The sequence below is a fragment of the Manacus candei genome, unplaced genomic scaffold (genome assembly GCF_025592945.1).
Source record: "Manacus candei isolate 608988 ecotype Guabito, Panama unplaced genomic scaffold, ASM2559294v1 h1tg000073l, whole genome shotgun sequence".
Lineage (NCBI taxonomy): Eukaryota > Metazoa > Chordata > Aves > Passeriformes > Pipridae > Manacus > Manacus candei.
In genome coordinates, this window is record NW_026138121.1 from 1,061,468 (window position 1) to 1,089,322 (window position 27,855).

Here is a 27,855-nt window from a genome sequence, read left to right on the forward strand (position 1 = left end):
GGTTCCCTGGGCTCTGAGGTGGGCTGCCCTGCCATGAAGCTATTCTGGAGCTGTTCCGTCTGGGGAAGTGTTCCCAAGTTATTTTGAAGTTATTAATTTTTAACTTAAGTTAAAATTGAATTGTCTGGACACTGAGTTCCAGCCTTGCTGGGGCACAGGGTGGAGGACAGGGATGGCTGAGCTTGTGCTGGCAGGTGGGTGGACAGGGAACAGAAAAACTCTTCAGAAACTCAAAAAATCCAAGTAATTCTTAATCTACGGGGGGGAAATAGGCAATAACTGCACTTGCTCTTTGGCAAATTCCTTTTGCTTTCAGCCCAGATGAGCCAAGAGGTGCTCGAGGGTGGCAGGTTCATGGAGCTGAGCTGGCACCTTCTGTCCACACAGGTATTCCAGAAATCTTGAAGCTTTAGGGAAAGAATAAATAAAAGTTGGCTGTTAGTTGGTACCAGCCTCGAGGACTCCTCCTTCCTGCAGAAGAGTGTGGAGGAATGAATAAAAGTAGTAAAAAAGATGGGAGAAAAAAAAAAAAATCTATCAAGTTCTTCTTTTGCCACTATCTCCAAGTATAAAAGAAAAAACCCTGTCCCTTTGTCCCCTCACTTGTCCTCTACAGATGCACACGCAAAATCTAATTAAAATTTAGCAGAAGAGGGGAAAAAAAAAATTACACAGGGTTTTTAGCTTTAAAAAAAGAGAGAGAAAGAAAGAAGATCCTCAACAAAGGCCATAATATTAACAGGGCTGATTCGTCAGCCGCTACCTGATAATCTAGAGTTGAGCGAGCTTTATTAACGTTGGAAGCCTTGGCTCTTTGTTAATTACGGGCTTTGCTAATGATTTGGAATATTGGCCGGTTCTGGGGGATGTTGATGAATAGAGACCTCGCCAAGATTTATTCCTAATTATCTCATTTGTCTCCCTCCATTACTTTTTATGGCTGAAATTTATGGAGCTATTACCAGGGACCTCGCCACGGCTCCGAGATGATTTGGGAGAAGAGAGATGTTTAATAATAATAACAATAATAATAATAATAAAAAGCCAGATTAATAGGAAAGCGATTACACGGCGGCGGGGGCTGTTCCGGGGTGACCCCCGGGCCCGGAGCCACCCGGCCCCTGATGGTCCCCAGGAGGGAGTGATGTCCTTGCTCAGCAGCTGAGGGGCATCTGGAGATGCTGAAAGAGTTGGGGAAATCCTCGTGGCACCTGTAAGAGTTGGGGAACTCCTTCAGAAGGAGGCAGCAGAAATCCAGCAGGGTTTTTCCCACGGCTTCTCCCCGCAGCTGTTCCCAGCCGGGTCTCCTCCCTCCCCTCTGGACGAGGCTCTTGAGCCACTGTGATGCTCTGGCTCCTGGTACAACCCGGGACCTCAAATCTGTGACCCCGACAAAACCCCCAAAGCGTCCCAGGGACATCAATTTAACGCCGGTGTTGCCATTTCTCTGCTCATCCCAATAAAATAATTCAATGCTTTAATATTTGACACCTCCAGATGTTCAGAAAGGGATTCTCCTGGGTCCATGAGGGGTTGTGGTGGCCGTGGTGATAACAAGTCACGTCTGCCGTGTCTGGCCCAGAAAATCCAAGGGGTTTCCCAGGAAAACAACCCTTTGCCCCCACCCCATCCCGGGGCTGAGCCCACCATCCTTTAATTATCATGCAAAGCAATTATTTTTCTCGGCTGCGCTGGGGACTAATTCTCTCCCGAAGTCTCCCAGTAAACATTTTCCCAGTCCTATCGAATTTGCCACACAAAGGAGAGTCGGGGCTGCAGCTTATCTCCGTGGAGTATTATTCCCGTATCTTCCAGCGTGTAAACCTACTCTGGTCCCGATAAGAGGCCTCACACAAAAGATCAAAGGCAGCCAGACTCTCATGGAGAGGAGGGTTTGCTGCTGCTTTTTTTTTATTCTTTCCCTTTTTTTTTTTTTTTTTTTTTAGCACTATTATAAATTTGCCGATCCAGAAGAAGCCGCATTCCCGCCCAGTAATGCAGATTAAAATAATTACCCACAGCTGGTTTCATTAGCCAAGAGGGAAAAAAATGTGAGCATTAGGGATCTGGGGAACCCCCAAATCACAGCATCACTCGTGGGGGCTTTGCTGCGGGGATGGGGCTGTGGGGGGGACAGGGACAGGGACAGGAGTGTCCCAACAGACATCCCGGGGTGGGACAAGGGCCAGCACAGCCAGGTGGAGGTTGGTGCCAGTGGAAATCCAAGGCTGTCTGGAAGCTGGGGGAGCTCCTTCTTCCTTCAGGTTGGGAGGAAGATGGTGAGTGATTGCCATGGATATTTCTGGTCGGAAACGTCAGAGATGAGGATGAGGGAGATGGCAACGAACGGGACATCCAGCACAGCCCCAGCCATCTCCACCCAAACCGCCCTCCCAGCGCCCCAAGGACCAAGACAGTGCTCAGACTCTCCCTTTCCCAATTTTCCCTCTGGATCCAAGCTCTGCCAGCGGCTGAGGATCGGGCTCAGCGTGGGATTGAAGCTCCCCCTTCCCACCCGAGCTGCAGCCCGTCAACACAGATGGCAAAATCTAAATGTTATGATAAGGTATTTCTCCCAAATTTCCATCTTAATAGAATTACGAGCCTGTAATTACCCTACAAGCCTGAAAACCTGCCGGAATCCCAATTAGGAATCTGAGGGCATAATTGGCCCCTAATTAGAAAGATTTGTCAAATGCGCACAATTTTCTCACCTCTTCATTTTTTTCCCCCCACTTTCTTTGCCTCCTCTTTTCCCCCTGGTGAAAATACAGATATTTTCCTTTCCCCTCCACCTCTTTCCCCATAAACACAGGGCTGCAGTCCCAGCTGCACCACACTCCACATCCCGCTCCTCCAGGCTCTTGGGAAAGACGAGCTCTGCAGCAGGTGTTGGGCCAGTTTTTTTTAATATTTCCTGGAAAACTGAACTACTAAAAAAATAATAAAAATTATATAAATGAGAAAGAGAGAGGGAGAGACCTGCCAGACTGCAGCCTTGGGGTTTTGACTTTGCTCCCCTGCAAGGATGGACACCCAGGGCTGGTCGGGGTGGTGAGGTGGATGCTGGAGCAGCCCTTGGGGATGGAAGATCTGGAGAAGATGTTGGATGCTGGGCACAGTGTGCTGTGGTACAGAGCATCACCCCATGGCTGCCATCCCACCGGGGTCAGAGGGTTTTGGTGTGAAATCCACCCCAGGAGCCATGGTGGTTCTTGTGAGGCCCCAGCCAGGTAAGAGCACCCACTCACCCCAGTGTGCCAGTTTTGGGGAGGATGGACCCTCACCCCTGCAAACAAACAGCCATGTGAAACCTTGAGGGAGTTTTGGGCTCATCTCAGGTAGAGCTGGAGGGAAGGGCCTGGAGTGGGGCTCCATGGGGACATCTCCAGAGGAGGGTTGTGCTTCCTCACTAACAGTGTCATTAACGACCCCCATGAATGTTCCCACTGCCCCCCACAGGTGTTCCCACACCCCATCCCTGTCCAAAAACCCATCCAGAGCCACACACCGTCCCAGTGCCATGTGCTGGGAGCACAACCACCCCCCTCATCTTCCTCCCCCTCTTCCCACCAGAGGCTCTTTAGTTAAAAGCGACAACAGGAGGGGAGGGATGGGGGGGGATAGGGGGAAGCCTGGTTTTCCTAATTAACAATTAGCACAGAGTGTGCTGCTAATTATGTGGTTCCATGTAATTAAGAAGCTAATTAGTGCAGTGTCAATTAAGATTTAATTAGTACCCTTGTCAAAAATACTTGAAAGCGCCGTTTATATGCAAGTACTTCAATATTTCAATGGTCACGATCTCGGCGGCGCGGGGAGCACCCGCTGCCAGCCCTCACCAGAGCCTGGGAACAGCAATCCCCCCTCTACTGATACTGTCCTTTAAAGCCCTGCCACGTGCATCCTGGAACAGGCACCTGTATGGATTCTGCAGGCAGCTGGGGACAGGCAGAGCTTTGCTTCCCCCCGGGACGGGGCTGGCGTTGCCCACCGGCATCCCCAGGGATGGGCCAGGCGGGTGTGGAGCATCTCCTGCCTGCAGAACATGGCACAGGGCTGGGGGTGCCAGCCCCTGCAGGACCCTGCTGCTGGGAGCACAGGGCTGGCAGGGACTTCTCCAGCATCATCCACAACCCAAGCCCATGCCCAGGCAGCTTCCTCTCCTCCCCGGAGCTCCCAGGCTCTTACAAAGCCAAGGTGTAGCACCCACAGGGTGGATGTTTTCTGTACCCAAGTGCCCTGGTCCTTATAATCATTCCTGCTTCCTCCAAAGGTGACAACAACAAACCTATGTCCTTCCAGTCTGGAAAAGAGCAGAGCAGCTGGACCACATTGCATGTCCCCAAAGGGACACCTCGAACCAGTGCCGGGCCCAAAGCTGCTCCACTCAGCTCCAGACACAAAGGTGGGGCAACAAAGGTTCCCAAAAAGCCTTGGGAACCAAAGGCAGTGATGGCAGAGTAAGGAGGAGGCAAGAAAGGGAGAGCCAGGGGGAATAACATCCACCCCAACACTCACATTAACACAGAGAAAAGCCTCCCCTTGTCTCTGCTTGGCCCTGGTGAGGGTCCCACGGCCACCAGCAGCACTCCCAGCTCCTGCCCGTGGTCCCCAGGATTGCCCAGGAATTCCTCATGTCAGGAAGGGTGTGGGCTGAGGCAGGAGGAGGAAAGGAAGAAATATGTCGAGGGCTCTCAAGGCTTCAAGAGACACATAAACAAAAACCCACCTACACAAACACGCCAAGGAAACCCTCCACAGTTTGTAAATCATCCTCTGTGAGCGGCTCGGAGGCTCCCGAGCCCGGAGACGACGGAACAGAGCCAGACGTGGTGATTTTGCAGCTGGAAGGTGTGGGGCTGAGCAGGGAGCGAGCTGGGATGTGCCGTGGGAGCAGCTGGGAAGGGGACACAGCTTCCCGAGCTCACAGCCCGTTTCCACAGGCCCTGGGAGCTGTTCCGTGGTGGCCACAGGAGCTGCTGTGTGTTGTGTTCTCCTCCAGCAAACCCCTGCCCCGTCCCAGGAAATCCTCCATGGGTAAATCCAGCCCCAAGCACACACTCCTGCAAAGCCAGTGTCAGCAAATCAAAGCCTTATCCCCAGGCAGCAGCTCTGTGCCAGGCCAAGGGACCGGCCTGGAGCCCAACAGAGCTGGCATGGAGCATCCCTGGGTGATGGAGCATCTCCAGACAATAGAGCATCCCCAGGTGATGGAGCATCCCCAGGTGATGGAGAATTCCCAGGCAATGGAGCATCCCCAGGCAATGGACTTCCTGCCTCATCAGAGGGTTCAGCTCCTGCCCAGGTGACAGCAGTGGGTTTTACACCCCGGGGAGGAACAGGGGTGGGTTTCTTACCTCCACACTAATTGTCTCTCAGTGGGGAGCTCCCAGTGGGAAAACATCCGAGGGACTGAAAATGGGTGAGGACAATCCCCCAGAGTAACTCCATGGAGGAAATGAGCCAGGGAGGAAGCAGGGACAAGGACAGCAGCAGAGTGAATAGCTGGGGGGCTCCCAGTGCCAGCCTTGGGAAGGGACCCCAGTCTGATCCACAGACAGAGCTGGGACCTCGTGTTTTGGGGGCTGGAGGGGACAGACCCCATGTCATGGCTTTGAGCAGAGTGTCCCACGCACTCGGCTCCAACAGGTCTCTGTTGTCCCCCCATGGGAACATGGCAGAGCAGGACAAGGCGGGTTATCACCTGGTTTTAAAGCAGAGAAAGGAGATGAGAGATGGAGCAGCTCACCCTCAACCAGCTGCAGCCATCCCACCATCCCGAGCCGCTCCCGAGGGACGGGGAGTCCGGGGAGCACAGAGGACGCACAGGAGGTGCAGGGATTTTTTTTTCCCCCCCCTTCCCTTCTCCCTCCCCCCCTGCCTCGTTCGTGGCTGAGCCGCTGCTCTCCCACAACGGCTGCCAAAATACAGCGAGACAGGGTATAATTACAGACACTTACTGCGGCCATTACACCACCAGCACGGGCTGCGCAAAGTGACACACGACCCGTCAACTCCTTATTCACGCCATTAAGGGGACTCATTAGCATCTTCGCTCAGAAGCAAAATTACCCTCACTGCTCATTTCAAGATGTCATAAATTTTAATTTAGGACCCAAAGATAGCACAATGGGAGAGAGCTGGCTCTCTCCGGCAGTCGCTGGCTGGCTGAGGGAGGTGGAGGTGGTGGGAGGGAGGGAGGTGGTGGTGTTGGAGGGGGAGGAAAGAGAAATGAAAGGGCTGGTTTGATAAAAGATGGTGGGGTTTTAAGGAGAGATGGGGAAGGAGGGAAGAGAAGACGTGCCCAAAGGCCTGGCGAGTGCTCTGCCCCGCTGGAGGCAATGGAGGAGGAGGAGGAGGGAGCCCGCTGAGGGAGCAGCACTTCCCAGGAGGAGTGGGAGCAAAGGGGCAGTGCCAGATCCTGCCAGGGCACAACATGCAGCAGACTTGGAGTTTTGAGCCACCAGCACAGCCCAGCATCACAAATTCTCTTCCTTAGCAGACTGACCCATCCCTGGAAGTGTCCAAGGCCAGGCTGGACAGGGCCTGGACCAACCTGGGCTAGTGGAAGGTGTCCCTGGGCTAGTGGAAGGTGTCCCTGAGATGAGCTTTAAGGTCCCTTCCAGCCCAAACCATTGTGGGATTCAGTGATTTCATGACCCAGCAGCATCACCCAGGGCTGGGCTCTGGCTGGGGTTTTCCCAGAGATCTCACCTGGAGATCTCCCTCAGCCCCACCAAGGGGGTTCAGGCTCCCAGCCCAGCTCCCAGCACGGGAAAGCAGAGTCTGGGAGATCATAACCCAGGGCTGTGATGCTGCAGCAGCAGAGAGCAAATCCCTGTGAGAGGATGCTCTCCGTGCCTGTGACACACACTCTGCCTTCAGGCCCATTAATGGGAGACACAAACCATCTCCCACAATCCCATTACACGGCTCCATATGTTCCCACTCAGCACTGAGAGCAGCGGTGGGAGTGCTCACTCCACAGGGCTCAGCTCAGCCCCTGGGGACTGAGGCACCCACAGGGCATCCAGCTGCAGATTTATCTGGATTTATCCCCACTGGACTGGGATCTTTGCAGCCAGGGACTCAGCAGAAGAGCAGGAAGGTGTTATAACTCCCACCAAAAAAAAATTGCTTCTATTTTAGTGTAAAAGCAGCTGCTGGAACTGTGTCTGCACAGGGCACAGGGGAGGTTGCAGGGCAAAAGCCCCTCCAGTCCATCTCTCCCCCAGCCAAGCCCTGACAGCCTCCCTGACAGGTTTGGGGTACCCAACCCATGCCAGGACACCTCAAACTGTGGGTGCTGCTTAAACCTTCACAACGAAGGAGAGAGGAGAGACCCCTTCTCTCCCCCTTCCCTGCAAACTCTGCCAGCCCAAAACGCAATTACAAACCTCTTAAACTTTACCAGCTACCAGGCTCGTGATTAATGAGTTCAAATGTCCACATCTCTAAAAAACAGGGCGGGGGGGAAGAATTAGAAGAAAAGCAGCTCCAATTACAGGCAGCCGAGGGACTCTGGCCCACTCCTGTGCTATAAGAACATATATCCAGAAAGGTTATGTTAATTTTTAATGTACAAGACTGTAATTAATTTCTGGGGCTGGCTGGATTAGCAGAGAGTGTAAATTCCAGCCTCAGCTCAGGCTGCAGATAAACCAACACTGCTGAGGGCTGGGGCTCCCCAGGGCTGGAGCAGCACCAGGACAAGGCCACGGCTCTCGCTGGCTCCTGGAGACCCCAAATCCTCCCACCTGGCAAGAACCCCCTTTGCCAGCCCTGGGCACGGTGCTGGTGGCAGCAGGGATGGGGTTGTCACTGAGGGTCCGTCCACCCCTGCACCACATCCATTTGAGATGCTAAAGGACCCAAAGACACTTCAGAAAGATAAAAAATACCAAATAATCCCTCCAGAAGCCTTGGGAGAGGCTGGAAGGGAAGGGTCCGGACCTGGCAAGCAGGGATCATGTGGCCTGGAAAATACAGTAAGTTTTTAAAGGAAAGAAAAGGCTCCATTATTCTCCCATTAAAGTCTCCCCCTCTCTCCCTTCCCTCTGTCAGTCTCTCCTTTGCTCACTGACTTCCCCCAGCCTCTCCGAAGACAGATCGTTCCCTTAATCATTCTGGAAAAGAACCCCAAGCCGATATAATATTATAATTAATTAATTCACTAAAAAGGTATTAAATTTCTTTTCCCCCCTGTGGATATTATCTGAATTCATTGACCTTTAGAAAAATCACCCTCTAATTGTAACCAGGTTCAAGTGCATTTCCAGCCTGTCCCTTTTACATTAATAATATCTTCCAGGACTCCACTATGCTGCTTAAATATTGTATAAATTTCACTGCCCCCTCAAAAAAGGAGAGAGAGAAAGGCATGAAATGAAAACTATGAGCTGATTAAACCAGCTCTGGAGTGTGGGGGGAAGAGGGAAAAGGAATCCACAGTGGTGTGGGAGATGGACAAACCCACACTGGGATCCTGAAGTGGCTCAGGATGAGGAATCCCACATTCCCAAGGTCCCTGTGATTGCCCAGCTGGGAGAAAAATCTCAGGATCGGGGTGCAGGGTGGCTCCCAGGCAGAGCATCCTTGGGAAAGCAGATCGCCCAGGACTTTGGGGTGCAGCTTGGTGGGAGAAGGAGTCTCTGTGCATCCCTGGGGAGCTCCTTGTGGTGTCCACGTGGCTCAGGAGGGTTGGATTTCCAACAGGATTTCTAAACATCGAGACAATCAAGGCACAGCTCCCCCCAGCCTGGCCCTCCTCGGGGTCCCAGCACCCCAGGGTGCATTCCAGGTGCCCTGTGCTGGAGGCAGGGACAGGGCTCTGCTGCTCCCAGCTCAGCACGACCACACTGGAGTGCCCAGGCAGCAGCTGCTGCAGCATCCAGCTCTGTAAATCCAGCTCCAGCACGGAAAATCCAGGCAGACTGTCGAGTCCATCGGGTGTCCCGGGCCAAAGCTCACCCTGGCAGACATCCCAGCCCTGCCAGGGCCAGTGGAGCTGGGCCATTTGGCTCCAGAGGAGAGTCGGGAGTGCAAACTCCTGCTGATCTACCCAGGAGGCAGAACTCAAACTCTCCCAGTGCCCCAGCTTGTCTGAGCCAAACCTGAGCCAGGGCTGTGCACAGCCAGCTGGAAAACGGGGGTTTGCTCCCTGGGGGTTGAGCCTGGGAAGTTTTCATCCCATGGGAAAGGGGCTGCTCTGGCATCACTGCTCCACACGAGCTGCCACCTGCACCACAGGGGCTCAGGCCAGGGCCAGGTCCCTTCCCCAGAGCAGCCTCTGCATCCTCACTCAGGTGCTGAGGAAACTGAGGCACGAATATTCTACCTGCACCTCATTTTCCTCTTCCCAGAGCTTTTTTCCAGCACATCCACAGCCCTCTTCAGAACTCCACCAACCCTTCAGCCCCTTGGTTTACAGCACACAGCCACTTCCAGGAATCCTCACAGCCATCAAACCATGAGAGCTCCACTCACAGTCCAAGGAGCTCCCCAGCCCCACAGCCTTAAAAAGCTGCTGATGGAAAAACAACAGGCCAAACACATCCAGGGAGTGACCTTCCCGAGCCAGCGACTCACCCAGGGACCAGCCGAGACCCTTTGCTTTGGAAGAAATTTCTGGACAGGCATCAGAGGTTTTCTGGTCTCTCCCTCTTTATTGCATGCAAAGATTTATTTGCAGGGAGCTGTTTTGGTTTCTGGAAGCCAAGGCGGACGTGTGACTGTTCCCCCACCTGAAAAAGCCATCCCTTCCCCTGACCTCATCCCAGCCGTTGCCACAACCACCCCTGGAGAGACATCAGGGCAAAGGGTTTGGGCTTCAGGTGGGGAAGGAGCAGCAGAAGTGCTCAAACCACAGAGAGAGCTCGGACAGAGCCAGGAAGGAAATGAAGGGACATGGGGGGAGAAGGAAAACTCAGCAAGAGCCCATCACTGAGTCAGGGAATGCCTTCCAGATCCATCACTGAGGCAGGGAATGCCTTCCAGATCCCAGGTCCTGCTCTGCCCCGTGCCAGGGATGCCATGGAGCCACGTGGGAATGATTCAGTGAGGTCTGGGATGAAGCAGGGGAAGCCTCTCAAGCTTCCCACTCCTCTTGCTGCTCTCCACTGCTCTTCTGCTCATTTTTGGGGCAGAGCTGCCTTGCTTGGCCAAGCATCTCTCTCCAGAGGTGCTGATTGGCTTGTGCTCATTCTTTCTTCCTGCAGCATCAAGCCCATATTCTGTTTCCTTGAAGGTTTTTTCCCCTCCCCAGGAAAATTTTTTTGAAGAAAATTCTCTGGGATTTGAGAAACAACTTGGCATTTCTGAGGGGGTTGGAGATGTGTCCAAAGGCCAGTGCTGGGAACTCCCAGCTCTCTTCACACAGATCTCTGCTTTCAGACAAATCCAGTCTGACCATAAAACAACAGAACCAAACCCAGCCCTCAGACCTGTCCCATGGAGCAGTCCAAGGGGATGTGGTTCTAACCCCCAGAGCATGGTACCCACTGCTCCTGCTCCCAGAGGGTGTCAGCTCCAGCACAGCACACCGAGCTCACAGGAACAGGCAAATTCCAGCATCACCCACTGGGGAGACCTGGGTTCTGTGTGGGGTAATTCCCACTTAGAATCCTGAAATGTTATGGGTTGGAAGGCTCCTTAAAGCTCACCCAGTGCCACCCCCTGCCATGGGCAGGGACACCTTCCACTAGCCCAGGTTGCTCCAAGCCCCGTCCAACCTGGCCTTGGACACTTCCAGGGCTGGGGCAGCCACAGCTTCTCTGGGCAACCTGTGCCAGGGCCTCCCCACCCTCACAGGGAGGAATTTCTTCCCAATATCCCATCTAAGCCATTTCCTCTTGTCCTGTCCCTGCATCCCTTGTCCCAAGCCCCTCTCCAGCTCTCCTGGTGTGGAAGGGGCTCTTGGGTCTCCCTGGAGCCTTCCCTTCCCCAGGTGAACGCCCCCAGCTCTCCCAGCCTGGCTCCAGCCCTTGGAGCACCTCCCTGGTCTCCTCTGGACTCACTCCAGCAGCTCCAGGTCCTTCTGATGTTGACTCCCGGCAGCTGGAGGCAGCGCTGGAGGCAGGTGGGGTCTCACCTGAGTGGGGCAGAGAGTGAGAACCTGCCCCTCCCGTGTTGCCCCCACAGCCGGGTCTGCAGCCCGGGACACGGTGGATTTTGGGCTGGGAGCCCAAATCGGCGGGTCGTGTCCCGCTCACACCCCGAGCCCCGGGGCGCTCCCGCTCCCAGACACCCGCCCCGGGCTCCGGGATGCGCGTCCTGCCGGGCGGGCTCCCGGCCGGAGCCCCGGCTGCTCCGCAACCGTCTGGCTCTCTCTTGTGGCTGCTCAGCCCCGGTGCAGCCTCGCCGCTCCCACCCCGACCCGCCGGGAGCCCGCGGAGACCCAGCCCGGTTATCCCATCCCGGTTATCCATCCCGGCTGTCCCGTCCCGGCTGTTCCATCCCGGTTATCCCATCCCGGCTGTCCCGTCCCGGGTGCCACGGCCACGCGCGACGCCTCCACCCTCCCGGTCGCTCCCTCCTTCCTCCTCCCCGTGGGAACAGCCACAACATCGGGAAAAAGCGCCACAGGCAGCCTGGGACCGGCGATCCCACTGGGAGAGCCCGGCAGGGGTGGGGGGACAGAGGCGAGGACCCCCCGGGTGCAGCCCCAACCCCGGTGTGGTGACACTCGTCTGCTCCCCATCCCACGGCTCTGTGCACCCATCCCATCCCATCCCATCCCATCCCATCCCCACGGGCAGAGCCCTGCCGCAGCTCATCACACCCGCCACAGCCCCAGCCGCTGCTGCCTCCCTTTTATATCCCACTCGGAGCCCTGACACCGTTTTTTCCGTGGGTGGCTCTCAGACTGTAATTAAGAGCCTCCTCTCCCGCCTGCCCCAGCTCCCGTCTCCGCAGCTGCTGTGGAAGCCAAGGAAACCCCCTTTCGTCCTCTCTCTCCTTTGTAATTTTATTTTTCCCCCTCCCTTCGGAACATAAAGGGATGACAGTGCTCCGAGCCAGGGTCTTTTGCATTTCTGAGTTGGTTCTGTTAATTGGAAGGAGGGTTAAGAATCTGCAAGGTCGTTTCAATCTACATCTGACCTTCAGAGTAATCCTCTATGCCAACACCAGAGCATGTCATTAAAATGAGGCCCTCTTCCATATCCCGGCATCCCTTTATTCTCTCCTTGTGCACATTAATTGCTCATAAGTTGATTTGATCTCCCTATTCTGCAAGAAGTAAATTGCCCTCTTATTTCGCCATTTTCATCCTGTTTTCTTAATTAGGCCCTTAAAAATCTCTAGGGCCTCAGCCGGGCCGCAGGCCTCATCCTGGGAATAAATTTTGATCTCAGCCTGATAAAGAGTGAGCAAACCCGGAGATGGAACAATGTCATTCGCTCCCCTCCCTCCCTCCACACTATTCTCCTGACATGAAAAGGCTATCAGTTTTTCTCTGTGTTAATATAGGAAATAATTCACACTTCAGGCGTTGTTCTCTATTTAGTGTTCACACTCCCCAGATAAATCAAATCAGGGATTTTTTTTTTATTTTTTCTCTAAAGTGTCTGGAACCACTCGCTCCTCCTCTCCCCCCTCGGACTCCTCTCGCTCTTTTTTCCCCTCCTTCTTCTTTCAATAAAGTTTCCAAGATTAGCCCCTGTGATTTTCCATCCTGGGAAGTCTATTTTAAGGTGGATTTGCTTTCTTTTTTTCCCTCGTGTGTGTGTTTAACACCATCACAGAGGGGGAGTGATGGGGGGCAGTGGGAACCTGGCACGTGGCTGCAGATGTGGCGTGGGATGAGTTTTGCCAGGCACGGGCTCAGCAGGACACTTTGTAAGCAGATTTTTCCCAGGGGTGATGCTAATCCAGCCCCAGCAGCGGGAAAAGCCCCCACTCCTGCTCCAGAGGCCACCCAACAGGTAGGAAACACAGGTGAGCTCCTGGGACAAGAAGAAACTGCAACTGCAACGCTCCAGGGTGTTGTAAATAAATATATTTTAATGATTCTTCTTCCATTCCAGTTCATTCTTTTATACATTTATTTATAAAACAGTAGTAAAATTTTTTAATCAGAGCACAGTGCATTAAAAAAAAAAAAAAAAAAAAGAGAAAAACAAACAAAACCCCCAAAAGATTAAAAAAAAAATAATAATAATTATAATCCACAACTGTTTACTCACGGCTGGGGGAGACGCCACATCTCGTGCTCTGGTTGAGTCCTGCCGGTGCCCGAGGGCCCAACAGAACCACCCTAAAGCCACGACAATCCCAATTTCCTAGGGGATTTCACAGGCCTGCCCTGAGGCAGCCACGCAGCTCCTCTGGGGTGCACAGATCCAGGGATCCCCCCTCCCCAGGGACCCAGCACAGCGCCGGGTGCTGTCACCCTGCCAGGGGATAATTCTCTTTACAGGCACTAACGGCAGCACACAGAGGGTGCCAAGGCCTCCTGTGAACACCCCCAAACCCAACAGCTCCTCAAACCAAGAGCCCCTCGCCCAGCACCCTCCTTCCTGGCCCCTGCCCTGTCCCAGCGCTCCAGGGCCACTCCAACACCTCCTCCCTCTCCCTCCCCCCTCTCCTCCCCTCCTTCTGCACTTCCCCACACCCTCACACCCCACAGGCACCTCTCCAGGGGGGCACTGTGGCTGTCCCCCACTTCCAATCCCAAACCCAGCCACCATGGGGCATGTTTGTCCCACCTTGGCTGGGCTTTCCTGACCCCACACATCCCCCATCCCTGGTCCAGGACGGGGGGCACTCAGGGAGCCCCATCCCCGAGGGCACCCACAGCCCAGAGGGTGATGGTTGCCAAGGGGGTCTCCTCTCCCCCGCCTTCCCTCCTCTCCCTGAAGAAATCCATGCAGTATTTTCCCTGTGAACAGTGTCCCCCTGCCCTTCCCAGCTCCCTCCCAGCCACCTCCCAGGCTGGGAGGGCAGAAGAGGCAGAGCCCAAAGCAGATCCCCAGCACGGAGCCATCCTGGCTGGGGAACGAGCTGGTGACACTTGGAAGGGAAACAACCCCCAGAGTCCAAGGCAGAGAGAGCAGCAGCTCAGTTTGGCAACTGGTACAAACCATTCCCTGCTCACAGCCCAGACCTTCGTGCCCACATGGGGCAGGACCTTCAACAGGTATCCCCAAAACAGCGTGAAACCCCTTTATGCTTCCAGCAAAGAGCCAGAGCTCCGTGTCACAGGGCACCTCTGTGGGGGCATCTCAAGGGAGGCTGGAGGTCACCTGACACCGTGTCCAGCCCTTGTCCAGAGGCCAGCGAGGTTCTGGGGTGGTGGGTGCTGCCTAACCCCGAGCTGGGGTCCCCCCACAAGGTGGGGTCACAGCAGGGGGTTGGTGGAGCATCCAACACCCCATCCCAGCTCTTCTGGATGCCTTCAACACCCACCTGAAGTTGTAGCCTCAGGCCCATCTCACTCAGGCAACACCCCGGTGCCATGTTAATCAATGTGCTCCAACTAATTGGAGCCCCTGGTCTGCCCCCAGCCCTGTGACCCCAAGAGGTGGCTCGGAGGAAGGAGGAACCGCAAGGGATGTGGCACCGCGAGGCATCGGGGGCTCGGACACCACACTGGACAAGACTCCTTGGGAACGGGGGCTCCCGGAGCGGGGCGAGGAGGCAGCAAAGCCAGACACAAAGCTCGGAGCATTCCCTCTGCTCCCAGGGGCTGGGGGCTCCCAGAGGCACCCTGGGGAAGGGGGTCGGGCCGGGAGGGTTTCGCTGAAAGGCAAAGCAGCCGACACCACGCTCCCGGGCCGTGGAATCTGCAGTCAGGCCAATGCCACGGCAAGCCAGGAAGGTCCATCCCCGCCCCTGGCAAAAACAAGCTGAGAAAGACACGGTGGCACCCGGCGGGCACGACCCGAGCCCCCGTTGCATAGAGAAAGGTACTCCTGGGAAGATTCAAGTGCGTGGCAGGACGGGCTCCTCCTGCCAGGCGTGTCCTGTGACTTCACACCCCAAACCTGACGGGCCAGTCCTCGCAGCAGCTCCTCATCACAGCATGTCTGTGTCCTCCATGCTGAAGCTGCTCCGGCGACTGCTGGCCTTGGAGGCCTCCGGGGACATGGCCGAGAACAAGGGGTCAGAGGCCAGGGGCAGCATCGTGTCCTGCATCAGCATCAAGTCCAGCTCCTTCTTGGATAGGGATGGGAAGGAAGCGCTGTGCCCAGGCTCCAGGCTGTCCGGGAAGCCCTGGGAGCCGTCGTCGAAGCTCAGGCTGTGGGTAAAGTCCAGCTGGTGGAAGGGAGACTGGGGCGGCGGGGGCAGCGCCGGCTGCGGCTGCGATTCGGGGTCCGGGGGTGGCAGCAGTGGCTCCAGCGTCCCCTCGTCCCCGCTGGCCTCCTGCTTGACCACCTGCTGAGCCAGCTCGGCCACGTTGACGCCCGAGGGCGAGGAGGTGGGCAGCCCATGGACACGTGCCTGCATCTCCAGCTCCTGCAACAGGACACAGCAGGGCTTTGGTGGGATGTCACACACGGGGACACACGGACATTTATGGAGGTGGCAGGGACAGAGGGACTGAGCTCACAGAGAAGGAGCCCCTGGGAGAGGTGGAAGATGGAAAATGGGTGACCCATGCCAAGCTCAACAGGGTGCAGCGACCTGAGCCTCAGACATCAGGTTTGTCCGAGGACTTTGTCCCTGAGGACTTACCAGCCAGAAGAGGGATGAGAGCCCCTGCCTGTCCCCTTAGCAGGGCAGGAGTGAGCTGCCCGTGGGGCTGGGGCCGAGCAGAGGGAGGGAGGAGTGCAGGGAAGCTCACCTGGATGCGGAGCAGCAGCTGCTTGTTCGTCATCTCCAGGCGCCGCGAGTGATTCTCCAGGTCTCGTGACCTCTGCAAGTCCTTCTGCATCCTCTTGATGTAGTCCACAGACGCCTTCAGGATTGTCCCTTTGTTCCAGCGCACATCCCTGTCACCCAGGGTGGAAAAAGAGAAGGGCCTGTGTGCCAGCAATGTGTCTCCTCACCCCTGTTGCACCGAAAGCCCCTCTGCAGGTACCCCCGTGTGCTGAGCAAGCCCCCAGGACCCACAGTCATCCCCCCTGCAGGAGCCACAGGTACATACAGGTCGTTGGCCTTGGGGATCAGCATCCCCAGCTCTTTGATGCGGTCGTTGATGTTGAACCTTCGCCGTCTCTCAACTGCAGGTGAGAAGAGAGGCATGGAAATGAGGGGGCAGCAGGAGCAGGGGAGGCTCCACATCCCACAGCCCCCCCCAGCCACGCTGCTGCTCCCGGCTCAAGGGGCTGGGAGCCACCACTGTGCCCCAGTGCCTCTGGAGCTGAGGGGCTCAGGATGAGAAACCTGGAGCCAAACACCAGCCATGGCCCAGCAGGCCTGGCCTTCCCCCAGAAGGACAACGGGGTGTTTCCTGCACTGCATTTTGGAGAGTCAGGAAAGAGGGAGCCATGCAGGGTCTGGGGGTCTCTCCTGACAGTGAGGTAGGATGGGAAGGGAGACACAGCTCAGAGAAAGGAGGAATGAGGATGAAGAGTGATGGAGAAAGGGCTCTGGGGTCAGGACAGGGAGAGCCAGCACTGAACTCACTCAGGTTGTGATTGTCTTTCTTCTGGCGCTCCTTGGCCAGGGCTCGGCTCTCGGCATCTGCAGGAGACCCACAACATCACCCAGAGGGGACAAGGCTGTGCCTCACCCCACCAGCATCCCAGGCTGGCATCAGAGCCCCCCAGGACTCCCCAGAGCCGCCCTCCCTGCCCATGGGGATAGAGCAGCCCCAGCCAGTTTTGGCACTCGCTGTCACCACCCCAGCTCTGGGGACGTACCTGTGAGTTCCCTCTTCTGGGTGAGGTCAGCAGGGCAGGAGCTGCTGGTGACACCGACGAGCGAGGCCGTCACCTGGGGGTCCCCACTATAGACATTCATGTGACTGCTGGACATGGGCAGCTGAAAAGCAGAGGGACAGGTGGGTTGGCTCCATCCAGGATGGGGACCGGGATCAAGCCCAGCCCCTCGGCCTCTGGGATGGGAGTGCGTAGCCCAGGCAGGTGGAATTGTCTTCCCATGGCCCTTAAAGCAGCAATAATCAGAGCAGCAAAGAAAACAGGACTTCAAAGGGCACAGCTGATCCCCTCCCACGGCCAACATCTAAAATAGGGCAGATGAATCACATCCGAGAAGGGCTCGGCAGGATGAATCCCACTGGGAGGCACAAGCTGCCATAAGGATCTGACCCAGGAGATGGGGAGGCTCTGAGGGAGCTTCTTGCTGGGAAACTTCTCCCAGCACTCACATCCCCCCATGCTGTAGTGGACACTGGGTCCCTCCCCACGCCCCTCTCCCACCTCTCTGGCTTTTTAAAAGGATTCCCAACTGTCATTAGAGGGAAAGAAGCTGGAGAACTGGCTCTCTTAGAAAAAGGGAGACATTGCTGCCTGCAAGGATGGGGCTGGCTTGGGCTGGCACCCCACATGTGGAGGAACGTCCCCTCTGTGCCACCTCTGTCCCTGCAAGCACAGGGCTGTGGGGCCCCCAGAACCCCTCCCTCCCTCAGCCCCGGGTCTGACCCGTTCCTATCACCCCCCACTTACCGTGTTGGGCATGTGGACTTCGGGGTTCATGTAGCCCAGAACGTCATCCAGGCGCATGATGTCATCGATGACCTCATCGAACTGAAAGGAAAAGCGCAGGTGCCAACGGGCTTCCCTGCCCCTGCCAGCACCCTGTGCCCCCCCAGCTGCGCGCTGACACCCCCTCACCTCCCGCTCGGGGTTGGAGCCGATGTTGAGCATGGCCATGGGGCTGTTGGGAGCGCTGTTGCCCGCCGAGGAGGACAGGACGTGGCCGGGCCGGACGCCGGGGGACGCGGCGGGGGGCGGCTTGGGAGAGTGGCTGGCGGGGCTGACGTGGGCAGCGAACTTGTTCCCGTAGGTCTCAGAGAGATAAGCCTGAACCTTCTTGTCCCGTGACTTCTGCAGGTGGTACGTGGTGGGGTTTTCCAGGTAGGACTGGACCTGCGAGGAGACGAACCGTGAGGGACCCCCGCGGGCTCCCCCACGGCTGGGCAGGGGGGACACCCCCAGCACGGTACCTTGAGGACCTCTCCGGGCACTGGCGGCGGGGACTGGAAGTGAACGGGGGTGTTGATGGCCGGGGTGGAGGCCACGGGCATCCTCTGCTGCTGCATGTAGTTCATCATCATCTGCTGCTGCACCCGCTCCCGCTCCGCTTCCTGCTGCGCCTGCTGCTTCATCAGCTCCATGCGCAGCCCGATGCGCGACGCCATGGTGCTGGGGGGACACGCGGGCACCACCGGGCACGGAGCTCACCCTGGCAGGGGGACACGGCACGTCACCAGCAGCCTACTGTGCAGGAGGCAAACTGAGGCCCAGGGAGGGAGCAGACACCCCGGAGCACCCGCACCGGCCCTGATCCGGGATGGACGCCCCAACGCCGGCTGGATGGGTCTGTCCTCCTGCTGCAGCCTCCCACCACACCACCGCTGTCCCCAGGGACAGCCAGGGACCCCGAGGGGGACAGGGAGCAGCCAGGCCAGGGACCCCGAGGGGGACAGGGAGCAGCCAGGACCCCGTGCCCGGCGAGCGTGGACTCACATACCACGGCTGGAGAGCGCTTTGAGCCGCCAACTTCCCAAACACCGGAACGACGGGAAAACCCAGAGCCAGGGAGCGAAAGGGAAAGAGAAAGCAAGGCAAGAGCAGGAAGAAAAGGCCGGCGGGTGCCAGGAGCCGGAGGCAGGTTTAACCCCAGCCCAGGCTGTCCCAGAGCCGCGCTCCGGGGCGGGATGAACAAGGCGGGCTCTGTGCGGGGCCCGCACGCGAGCGCGGGGGCGGGGGGAGCGGGCGAGGCCCCCGCCCCGCACAGACCGGCCCTTGTTCCCCCGTACAAAGGGGACGGCGCCCGCGGAGGGCGAGAGGATGCCGGGGCACGGGGAGCTGCCCGAGCCGACCCACCGCGGCAGCTTTCCACGGGCGCCTTTCCCACGCGGGGCCGGGATGCGGGAGGTGCCGCGCGGGATGGGGGGTCCGGATCTGCGTCTGCAGGCTGGGAGGGAAGCAGAGCACGGGACCCGAAGCAAAGCTGCCAGGGGAACAGAACACCCGGGGGGCATCACCAGACGAATCCGGGGGGCTTTGCTATTTAAATACAAGGTGTGATGGCAGACAGAGGGGCCACGGCAGACACGAAACACCGGCCCTGGGACGCGGTGCCACGCGCTGTCCTGGGGGGAAATTAAATCAAGGCAGCACGGACAGCAATACGATTACACAGCTCAAGAGCAGCTATTGACCGGCAAGGGGAAGGGAATTAATTAGCCATGGTGGCCCGTCCGAAGGGGGATGGGAGCCGAGAGCCTAGGACAGTTATGCACTGGAGCTTCATTAAGGCTGATGTTGCACATGGCCTTAGAGGAGGGGACAGGGGGCTGTTTGAGATGGGAAACAGCAGAGGTCCATGGAAAAGACCCCAGTGACACCAGGGACAGCCCGCAGAGGGTGTCACGTGAAGGGTGCCAGGGTGTAGCCACCCACAACACAGCACCCACTCACCCCCACCGGCCCCCATCCCACTGCCCTGCCTGGCTGTGAGACCCCCTTATAGAAAATAGGGGTGGGGGCATCAAAAGCATCCCCTCTCCCAGGATGAGGATGGGGAAGGGTGGCCAGAGCCGGGCCTGATAATGAGAGGGGGGAAATTAGGTCAGGTTTAAAATAACCCCCTTGGTTCTGCTTGGCTTCCCCCCCACCCCCCGAAACACGGAGCAGCTTCTGCTTTCGCTCTGAGTCAGCCCTGGCGGGACAGGATGGGGACCCGGCTGTCATCGTGCAGGCACCTCACCCTGGGGGACACATCCCACCCTGGAGACACATCCCACCATCCAGGGGCACAGACATAGAGCACATGGGATGGCAGCTCCATCCAGGATACCTGTTATTCCTGGGAAGGTGCCCTGTGGTTCTCCAGAGCCGTCCCTGCACCAGTGGGAGCCCCAGACTGGTCTCTACTGGGAGGAGAGCCCAGCAAGGGTTCATCCTGGTTCACAGGGAGGCAGGACAGTGGGAGGCCCAGGGTGGGTGATTGAGCAACAGGAAGGGGATGGAGAGGCAGAAGAGGGGCTCAGGGGTGGGAAGCTGGAGGGAGGAGGAAAAAGGTCACGATCTCTCTCCACACCCCAACTCCTCTTTTCCTCTCTGGGGGGGACACAGAACACAGGGCTGTCCAGGCTCCAGCCGTGTTCCATCACCACCCGCCAGACCCACTGCCAGGGAACGCATCTCCCTTCCAAACATCTCTGCTGCTACTTAGCAGCGTGGTTATTTCTGGACCTTTCTTGCTTTCCCTCTGGGGGGTGTTATTTCATCAAGAACCCAACATGCCAGGATGGCACTCGGGGGTGGCTCCAGCCGGAGGATCCCCAGTGGCACCCAGAGCTGCCCCAACCCTCCCTAATCCCCTTCAGGACTTCACAGAGCCCCGAGCTGTCCCTCATCCCTGCAGTGACAGCCGGTGGCACGGGGTCGGCTGCTCAGCAACCACCGGGACGTGCTGGAGCTCCATCAGGTGCTGCTCCGCAACGCGAGGGGCCAGGCTGGCGACAGACCCGCTGCCCAGAGAGGCTGGGGCACCCAGAGACACCTGAGGGGACACAACACCTGGAGCCACGCACCCAGGCCCCAGAGCACCCCCGGGGGCTCCTGCCCAGGCGTGGGTCAGAAATCAAAGCTGCCCTGAGGCAGTTTCCAGATTTAGCCCCTGCAGAGTGCAGGGATCAGGTTACCCCCCCCCCCCCAGGGTGGCCATGGGGAGGTGGCACCCGCGGTGCCCCCCCTGCAAATGCCACACAACTGCCCATCACTCTGGACGGAGGGAGCGGTGCCCCACTCGGCTGAGAACCCCCAAACTCGGTGCAGGCGCCGCTGCCCAGCCCCGCTCCCGTCTGTGGTTATTTCCCGGTCGATCGTGGCCGTTTCATGAGCGGAAAAATCAATCGGCAGCTCCAGGGGGGAGTGGGACCCCCGGGGCAGGGGGGGGGGCCGGGGCCATCCACCCACCCACCCCCGCTCCGGGCTGGTAACTGAGGGGCAGCAAAAAGGAAAGAGAGAAGAAAGAAGTGAAAACAGCTTCGCTTCTCGCTACTGGCAGCGAGTGCCGGCTGAGCCTTCCCTTCCTTCCTTCCTCGTTTTTCGTTTTCAAATGCCAGGGGGGTGGGGAGAGACACCAGGGTGGCAAGTGAGGGAGCCTGGGGGTAACCCAGCCCAGGCAGGCACAGCTGGCTAGGTCCAGGTAGCCACAAGCCCAGTGGTGTTTGCTCCAGATCAAGGAGCATGAGCTGCCACCCCACTGGGCATCCACAAAGCCACCCCACAGGTGCCCACGGCCTGGGGGTGGGCTCTGCTGCCACCCTGCTGTGTGGGAAGGGGGACAACAGGGCAGGGGTTACCTGGGCGACCCTCCAGTGCCAGGGCCAGCAGGTCAGGACTCCTCCGTGCTCTGTGTTCCTCATTTTCAGGCCCCTGGTTTTAACGTGGCAGCAGCCACACGGGGTGCAGGGGGGGAAGTTGCAAAAAACCTCCGAACCTGCTTGTTTTTCTCACTGCAGCACAGGAGTGAGTAATCAGGCCACCTCCATCAGAATGAGGAGGGTGAGCAGCCCCAGGAAGGGGCAGCAGGACAGGGTCTGCCCTGCAGTGTTAGGAAGGGATTCCTCCCCACAGGGAGGGAAGTCTGGCAGTAAGGAAGGCAACCTCCATCCTTGGAGACCCTGATCCAGCACCAACATTAGCCATGCCCGAATCTACACCAGAAGCTCCAGAGGTCTCACCCAGCCTATGTCCCTCTGGGGTGAGGATGGGGAGGTGGGAAAGCAGGGGCAAAGCCCCATTTCCAACCCCAGAGAGCAACAGCGCCCTCCCCATCACCCACCCAGCGGGCAGGAGATGTGTCGGGCAGGTGGATGGGCACGGCCACTCCAGCCCTGCCCGGAGGCTCCTTCCCCGCCCGGGGGTCACGCAGCCCCGAAAGGGAGAAGGAGCAGGCGGAGGGACTTGGCAAAGACCGGCCGGGGTCAGTTGACAAGACCAGCGAGGGACTGAGTCACCGGCACCGTTTTTAGCCGCGGCATCTCAGAAACGTGGCCCGCGACGCTGTTAACAGGCCTCGGGTCAGAGGCCAAATGTTTTCCCTGCCCCGCGCTAAACACCGCGCCTGGAAGCGGCCCAGGGACCCGGCGCAGGAAAAACATTAACACCGGGCTGCAAGGCAGCACAGCTACAGGGCTCCCCAGAGCGCCTGACCCACCGAGGAGGTGGCAGGGACCCAGTGGAGAGAAACCCTGGGTATCACACAGGGCTGAGCGTCCCTTGTCACAGTGTCACTCCCAGGGCTCAATAAATGGGGTCCATAAAAAGCCCCCTGGTTCTGGTGGTGCCAAGGTATGTCCACAAGAGCCCACCTGTGCGTGGCAGCAGTTATGGGGTTAATAATACACAGCCTTGCTCCAGTGTTTCTTCTTCACCCCAAGAAGCTTCTTTTTCACCCCAAAAAGCCCCTCTGCCCAGCGTGGCACAGCTGAGGGATGGCACGCAGACCAACACACCAGTTAGACACAGCAGATGGAGACTGGCACCCATGGGCCAGGTCCAGGGCTGGGAGAGGCAGGGGGACCCCTGGGACCCCACCACAGTGGGGCCAGTTCCTGCCTCCAAACCGGAGCAAAACCCCTTCCTGCAGAGCAGCTGGAGCAGAGCAGGAGCCCTGATTGAAACATCACTGTCCAAATGACCACCCGGGGAATTCACAGCCCCTGCCGGCAGCCCCTGGCCCCCCTCCTGCCCCCCCAACAGCAGCAATCAAAAATAAAAGTGTGAAGAGGCAGGAGGACGGGGCTGAGCCAGCGGCAGCTTCACCACCCCGGGCTCGGTGATTAATCAGCCCCGTATCACGCCCGCCTTCAGGGGAGGCAGGAGGGGAGCGGGGTGACCTTGGAGGGGCTGCTGGGGACAGAAAGGCTCCACATCCCACTCTCAATCCCGCTGCACGTCCTGCTCACCTCAGCAAAGGAGACGCCCAGGAGTGGGGGCCCAAAGCAAACCCTGTCCTGCCCCAATTCGGGGTGACTCCAGGCAATTTGGGTGTTGGCTTTTTTAAATAACCGCATAAATGAGCAATAAGGGGAACTGGCAGGACAGCACATCCCGGCCCCCAGCTTGGATCCAGCAGGGCAGATAATCCACCACGGCGCTGGGATTTAGAGCCACCACACATCCCAAAATCCTAGAAACCATCCTGGCGAGCTGGGGTGCTCAGCCAAAGCAGCCCTTGAGCTCCACGTGCCCCAAGTTCACTGTGCCACTTGCCACGAGCACAAGGTGCGAGGTGACAGTGGCCACCCTGTGCCCCCCCCAGTGCCAGAGGCACTCCTAGCGCCGCCTCCATCCCTCCTCCCTCCCTCCCTGCAAGCCCCGTGCTGCTGGAAGGAGGTAATATTTATAAATACGCCGTGTCCAGCCCCCAAGGCCCGGCCCGGAGGCTCGGCGGAGGCAGAGCTCATGTAACCGGACCGTGCCCGGCAGCCCCAGCCATGGGAGACACAGCTGTTCCCATTCCCCAAGAATAAACAAGTTGGAGACAGCCCATGACTTGCCCTCCCAAACCTCCCCAGGGCTCATCTCGCTGCCATCCCACCCCACAGCACCCCCATGCCCGGGGAGCGCCCGGCCACCGCCGCTTACCCGCTGAGGAGAGGCTCCTGCTCTTCCCTCCTTCCCCCCGGCTCAGCCCGCCGCTTTCCTGCTCCGTGAAGGTCAAACTGGCCTCTGGGGAGCCCCCGCTGCCAATCCAGCCCCTGCCCTGGCACGGCACCGCTGCAGCCGGGTCGGGCCCTGCCACGGGCGCTGCCGCCTCCCCGGCACACGCTGCGCCGGTTCGACCACGGAGGAGCCCGGGGGTTTTTCCCACCAGGCTGGGATTTCTCCAGGCGAGCCCTTCGCCTGCCCCGAGCCTGGAGCGTTCCCCGAGGAGCCGCAGGGCCGGGGCTGAGTGTGGCACCCACCCTGCTGCAGATAAGGCAGGAGCTGTAGCCAAGCCCGTTGGCACCAGCTCCCTCCTCCCCTGGGGTGTGCGATCCAGGAGCAGGGAAAAGCTCCCCGTGTGCCGGGTGGCTGCAGCCCCCTCTTCATTTCATCCTCAAAATTCCCTACCCAACGCAATTTCACGAAAATCCCACACAGCCTGGCCAAGAGCCAGTGCTGCTGCCCTTGCTGGTCCCTGAGGCTCCCAAAACTCCCCTGCCCGTCCCCACGCTGGGCATTTCAGGTTTATCCGGAAAGAAAGTTGCACCCATTTAACTAGAGGGGATTTAAGCAGAGCACAGGGCGTGGGGAGTTTGTTTGGAGCTGAATGTGCTCATAGGAAAGGTGACAAAACCCCAGGAGCAATTCTTAGAAGAGACTTTAATGTGGCACAACCTCCTCGGAAAGGCTGTAGGACCGTGGGGATGTGGCACTGAAAGACCTTGAACCTTCCCCGGGTGAGCCCATCTAGGACAACCCACCCACCACCCACTGTAAATCCCTTGGGCATCCCACAGTGCTCATCCCACAGTGCTCCTCCTCCAGCCCTGGAGAACCTACCTCCCCAAAACACCTCCCCAACCACCCCCGTGCCTCCAGGAAGGGAGAATCCCCCACTCCCTGTTTCCTCAGCAAAGCACTGCCTTCACCTCCAGCCAACTCATGGGTCTCCCTGGAAGGTGAGGAGAAGGACACGGACCTCATCCTGGAGCACAGGGCTCAGCTTCCCGGATTCCTGGGCTGACCATGGCATGGGAATCCACATGGAAAACCTGCTCCGACCGAGAGCCAAGCCCCAGGTAGAGGGGCACGACCTTGGACTGAACTGGGGGGGAACCACTGAGGTTCCTCACGTACATACCAGTGGGGGAATGAAAAGATGAGCAGGTGCTTCCTGTGTGCTCAGGAAGGGACCTTCCCTTTCAGCCCTCCAGTGACGAACCCCCATCGCTGCATCCCATCCACCTCTGCACTGGGACCACACAGCGGCTCAGAAAGGCCCAAGTGGTGCCATCCTGGCTCATGGAGGTGATGCCACTTCCTCTTTGGGTGGGAAGAGGGATAATCCCATGCAGGGGAGTTACAAAATGGCTCCCTTTGGGCAAGTGCAGCTCAAGGTGCCCCCAAAAACCCACCCACAAACTCCAGCTGTCCCCAGGGATGGAGCACAGAGGTGACAGGGATGTGCCAGCTCCGTCCCTCCCCATCAGCTGTCTGCACCTCAGGAAAGGAGAAACAGCACTCCAGGGATGAGATCCTTGCTGTGCCATCACATTAGGCCTCCAGCTCCCCCCTCCCGTACCCCATGTTGTGGGAAGACCCACGAGGGTGTTTCTACCCTCAGCACTTGTGGCTTTTTAGGGGGACGCCCCCGGCATGGCCTCCCCAGCCCCGTTTCCCTGCAGGGCTGTTTTTTCCCCGCGGGGTTGTGCTGCTCCAGCCACCCCACCCTCGGCCCCGGGAATGTCCCCCCTGCTCCGATGATTCATCATTTTGTCCCACGGGGCTCTTCCCGTTCCCCACGGCACCGCCAAAATCCGGCAGCCGGGGCACCCTCACCTCGGCACAGGGGGGGACCAGGAACACACGTGCCGTAAACTCGGCGCCGCGGAGCGTGGAAAAAGCAATAAAAGAGCTGGCTGGAATCACAGCTCCATCCCAAACACCCGGATGCTGGATCGCCCCGCCGCAGCCAGCTCCAGCTCCACCCCGGAGCGGTTTCCTACTGATAAGGGCGGGCGGCCAGGCCGGCATCCCATGGAAAACACACGCGGCCAGCATCCCTCGGGAAGCAAACCCAGAATCCCTCAGGAAGCAAACCCAGCATCCCTCGGAAAACACCCGGCTCCTCTCCAGGCCCGGCGGGGTCAGCACGTGCTGCCGTGACCCGCCACCACACCCACCCCGATAGCCCAAATCCGGCGGTTTCCCAACTCCGGCCGCCCAATCCCCAATTCCCACCGGTGCCAGCACGGTTCTCCCTGCCGGATCCCCCGGCGGCAGGTAAGGGCAGGCTCGGCACCCGCAGCCGGGAGAAACCAGCCCCATTCCCTGCTCTGGCCGGAGCAGCCGTGCATGAAGCCAAGCAAACATGGCAGGGAAGTACAGAGGAGGGGGGGGAAAGAAAACATACCCCGCCGGTCCCCCTCTCCGCTGCTGCCGGACTCCCTGTTATATAAAAAACACAAACTCCCCCGTGCCCCAAGGGCCGGGAACGCGCAGGAGCGCCGGGATTCCTGGAAACGGGCCCTGCTTTCCCCGGACTCGCACCGGCTTATTTATTTATCTTAGAAGAGCACAATAACCACCAGATTTTCTCTGTCGTTCTGTTTGGTTGGTTTGTTGTGTTTTTTTTTTTAAGGAAATTTCCCCATCATCTGACTCGCTGAAGCTCCGGAGAACACGGGGGGCTGGCGTAATCCTTCCTGCCTCGCAATTAATTCATGAATATCATTAATCGGCGGCCGTAGGTTCGGGGCAGCCCCTCCTATGCCCCCTAAACTCCCCGGGGAGGAGTGTCTTCTTGGTGACCCCCTAAAAGCCGCGTGACACGGGGTACCCCCCACTCCTCCCAGCCTTTGCAGACCCCAAAAGCAGCAGGGCTTGGAGGGGGGGGACACTCACAGGGCGGGTCCCACTCTCGGTCCCCGAAACCGGGGGGGATTTTTGCGCCCTGTCCCGGGGGGGTGGAGGGGTGCACGGCCCCCCCCAGCGAACCCCGGGTGTCCTGGAGCATCCGTGCCTCGGTTTCCCCACGCGTGGGGTGCCGGGTGCGGGGGGGTGGTCCCGCCGGGAAAGGCGACCGGGGCAAGTCCCCTCGGGCTGCCGGTGGTCTCGCAGCCCCCCGGGACCCTCATTCTGTCGGAGGGGGCACCCGGCCAAGCTGCCGGAGACCCCCGAGCCCTCCCGGCAGCGGCGGGAGCAGCCGCGGCCCCGGCCGGGCTGGAGCCTCCCGTGCGCGGGGGCCGCTGCCGGGGGCGCGGGGAGCGCGGGGGGGGCGGTGTTATTTACCGCGAAACGGGGGGAAAAAAGAAACTACGAGTTCAAAGCGCCCTGCCGGGATGGGGCAGGAGCGGGGCGGGGGGGAGAAGGGGGGCACCCAAACACCCCCCACACCCCCGCACCAAGGTGGGCTCCCAGCCGAGCGACCCCCCTCCCCGGGACCACCCGGGACCCCGCACCCCTGCACTCACCCGGGGGGGAGGACGGAGAAGGCAACGAAGTGGTTCGGCTGCGCTCAGCCCGGTTCGGCTCGGCTCAGCTCAGCTCAGCTCGGCTCAGCTCGGCTCAGCTCAGCTCGGTTCGGCTCCGCTCGGCCCGGCTCGGTTCGGCCCTCCGGCTCGGTTCGGCGGAGTTGGGCTCAGCCCGGCTCAGCCCGGCTGCGCTCGGCCCGGTCGAGCTCAGCCCAGCCCGGCCCGGCTCGGCCCCGTGCCGAGGGAGGGCAGCAGCGCCCGCCCGGCCCGGCGCGGCCCGTTCCGCCCGCCCCGCTGCCCTCGCTCGCTCCGCCGGCCCCGGGCACGCCGGGAGCTGCAGTTCGCACCGGGGCCGGGCCGCCCGCGCCTGCCGGGACTTGTAGTCCCCGCCCGGCAGTTCGGGGTTGGTGGTAATTTCCTCCCCGGAACGGGAGGGCTCCTCCCTAAAAATGTTTTGGGTTTTTTTTTTTTTTTCCTCCCCAAAAATCGGGTTTTCCACCCCCAGAGCGGGGTGAAGGCGGGGCTGTGCCCGCGCCGTGCAGCCCTTTGCACCAGGATCGTGCAGTTCCTTGCACAAGTGTCGTGCG

The 27,855-nt window shown here is 58.8% G+C and overlaps 1 protein-coding gene across 2 annotated transcripts; it reads right to left on the reverse strand.

Moving 5' to 3' along the window:
* Positions 1-12,985: 12,985 nt before the first annotated feature.
* On the reverse strand, positions 12,986-27,567 carry TFEB (transcription factor EB). 2 transcript variants are annotated; one of them, XM_051808697.1, is made up of 9 exons: positions 27,269-27,567; positions 18,074-18,312; positions 17,742-17,996; positions 17,574-17,654; positions 16,809-16,929; positions 16,573-16,629; positions 16,091-16,166; positions 15,788-15,935; positions 12,986-15,459 (listed from the first exon to the last, which is right to left on the reverse strand). In XM_051808697.1, the coding sequence occupies exons 2-9, from the start codon at positions 18,266-18,268 to the stop codon at positions 15,019-15,021; spliced, it is 1,374 nt and encodes a 457-aa protein (XP_051664657.1). In that variant the 5' UTR covers positions 18,269-18,312; positions 27,269-27,567; the 3' UTR covers positions 12,986-15,018. The 2 variants fall into 2 exon arrangements, with proteins under 2 accessions (XP_051664657.1, XP_051664658.1); XM_051808698.1 differs by lacking the exon at positions 27,269-27,567 and adding an exon at positions 23,736-24,627.
* Between the last annotated feature and the right edge of the window lie 288 nt (positions 27,568-27,855).

Bases quoted from the DNA above. Each gene is read 5' to 3' on its own strand.
- TFEB (XM_051808697.1), bottom strand. From the start codon at position 18,268: ATGGCGTCGCGCATCGGGCTGCGCATGGAGCTGATGAAGCAGCAGGCG. The intron at 17,655-17,741 runs GTGAGGGGGTGT...TTTTCCTTTCAG, and splicing joins GCTCCAACCCCGAGCGGGAG to TTCGATGAGGTCATCGATGA. The intron at 16,630-16,808 runs GTACGTCCCCAG...GGTCTCCTGCAG, and splicing joins CCAGAAGAGGGAACTCACAG to ATGCCGAGAGCCGAGCCCTG.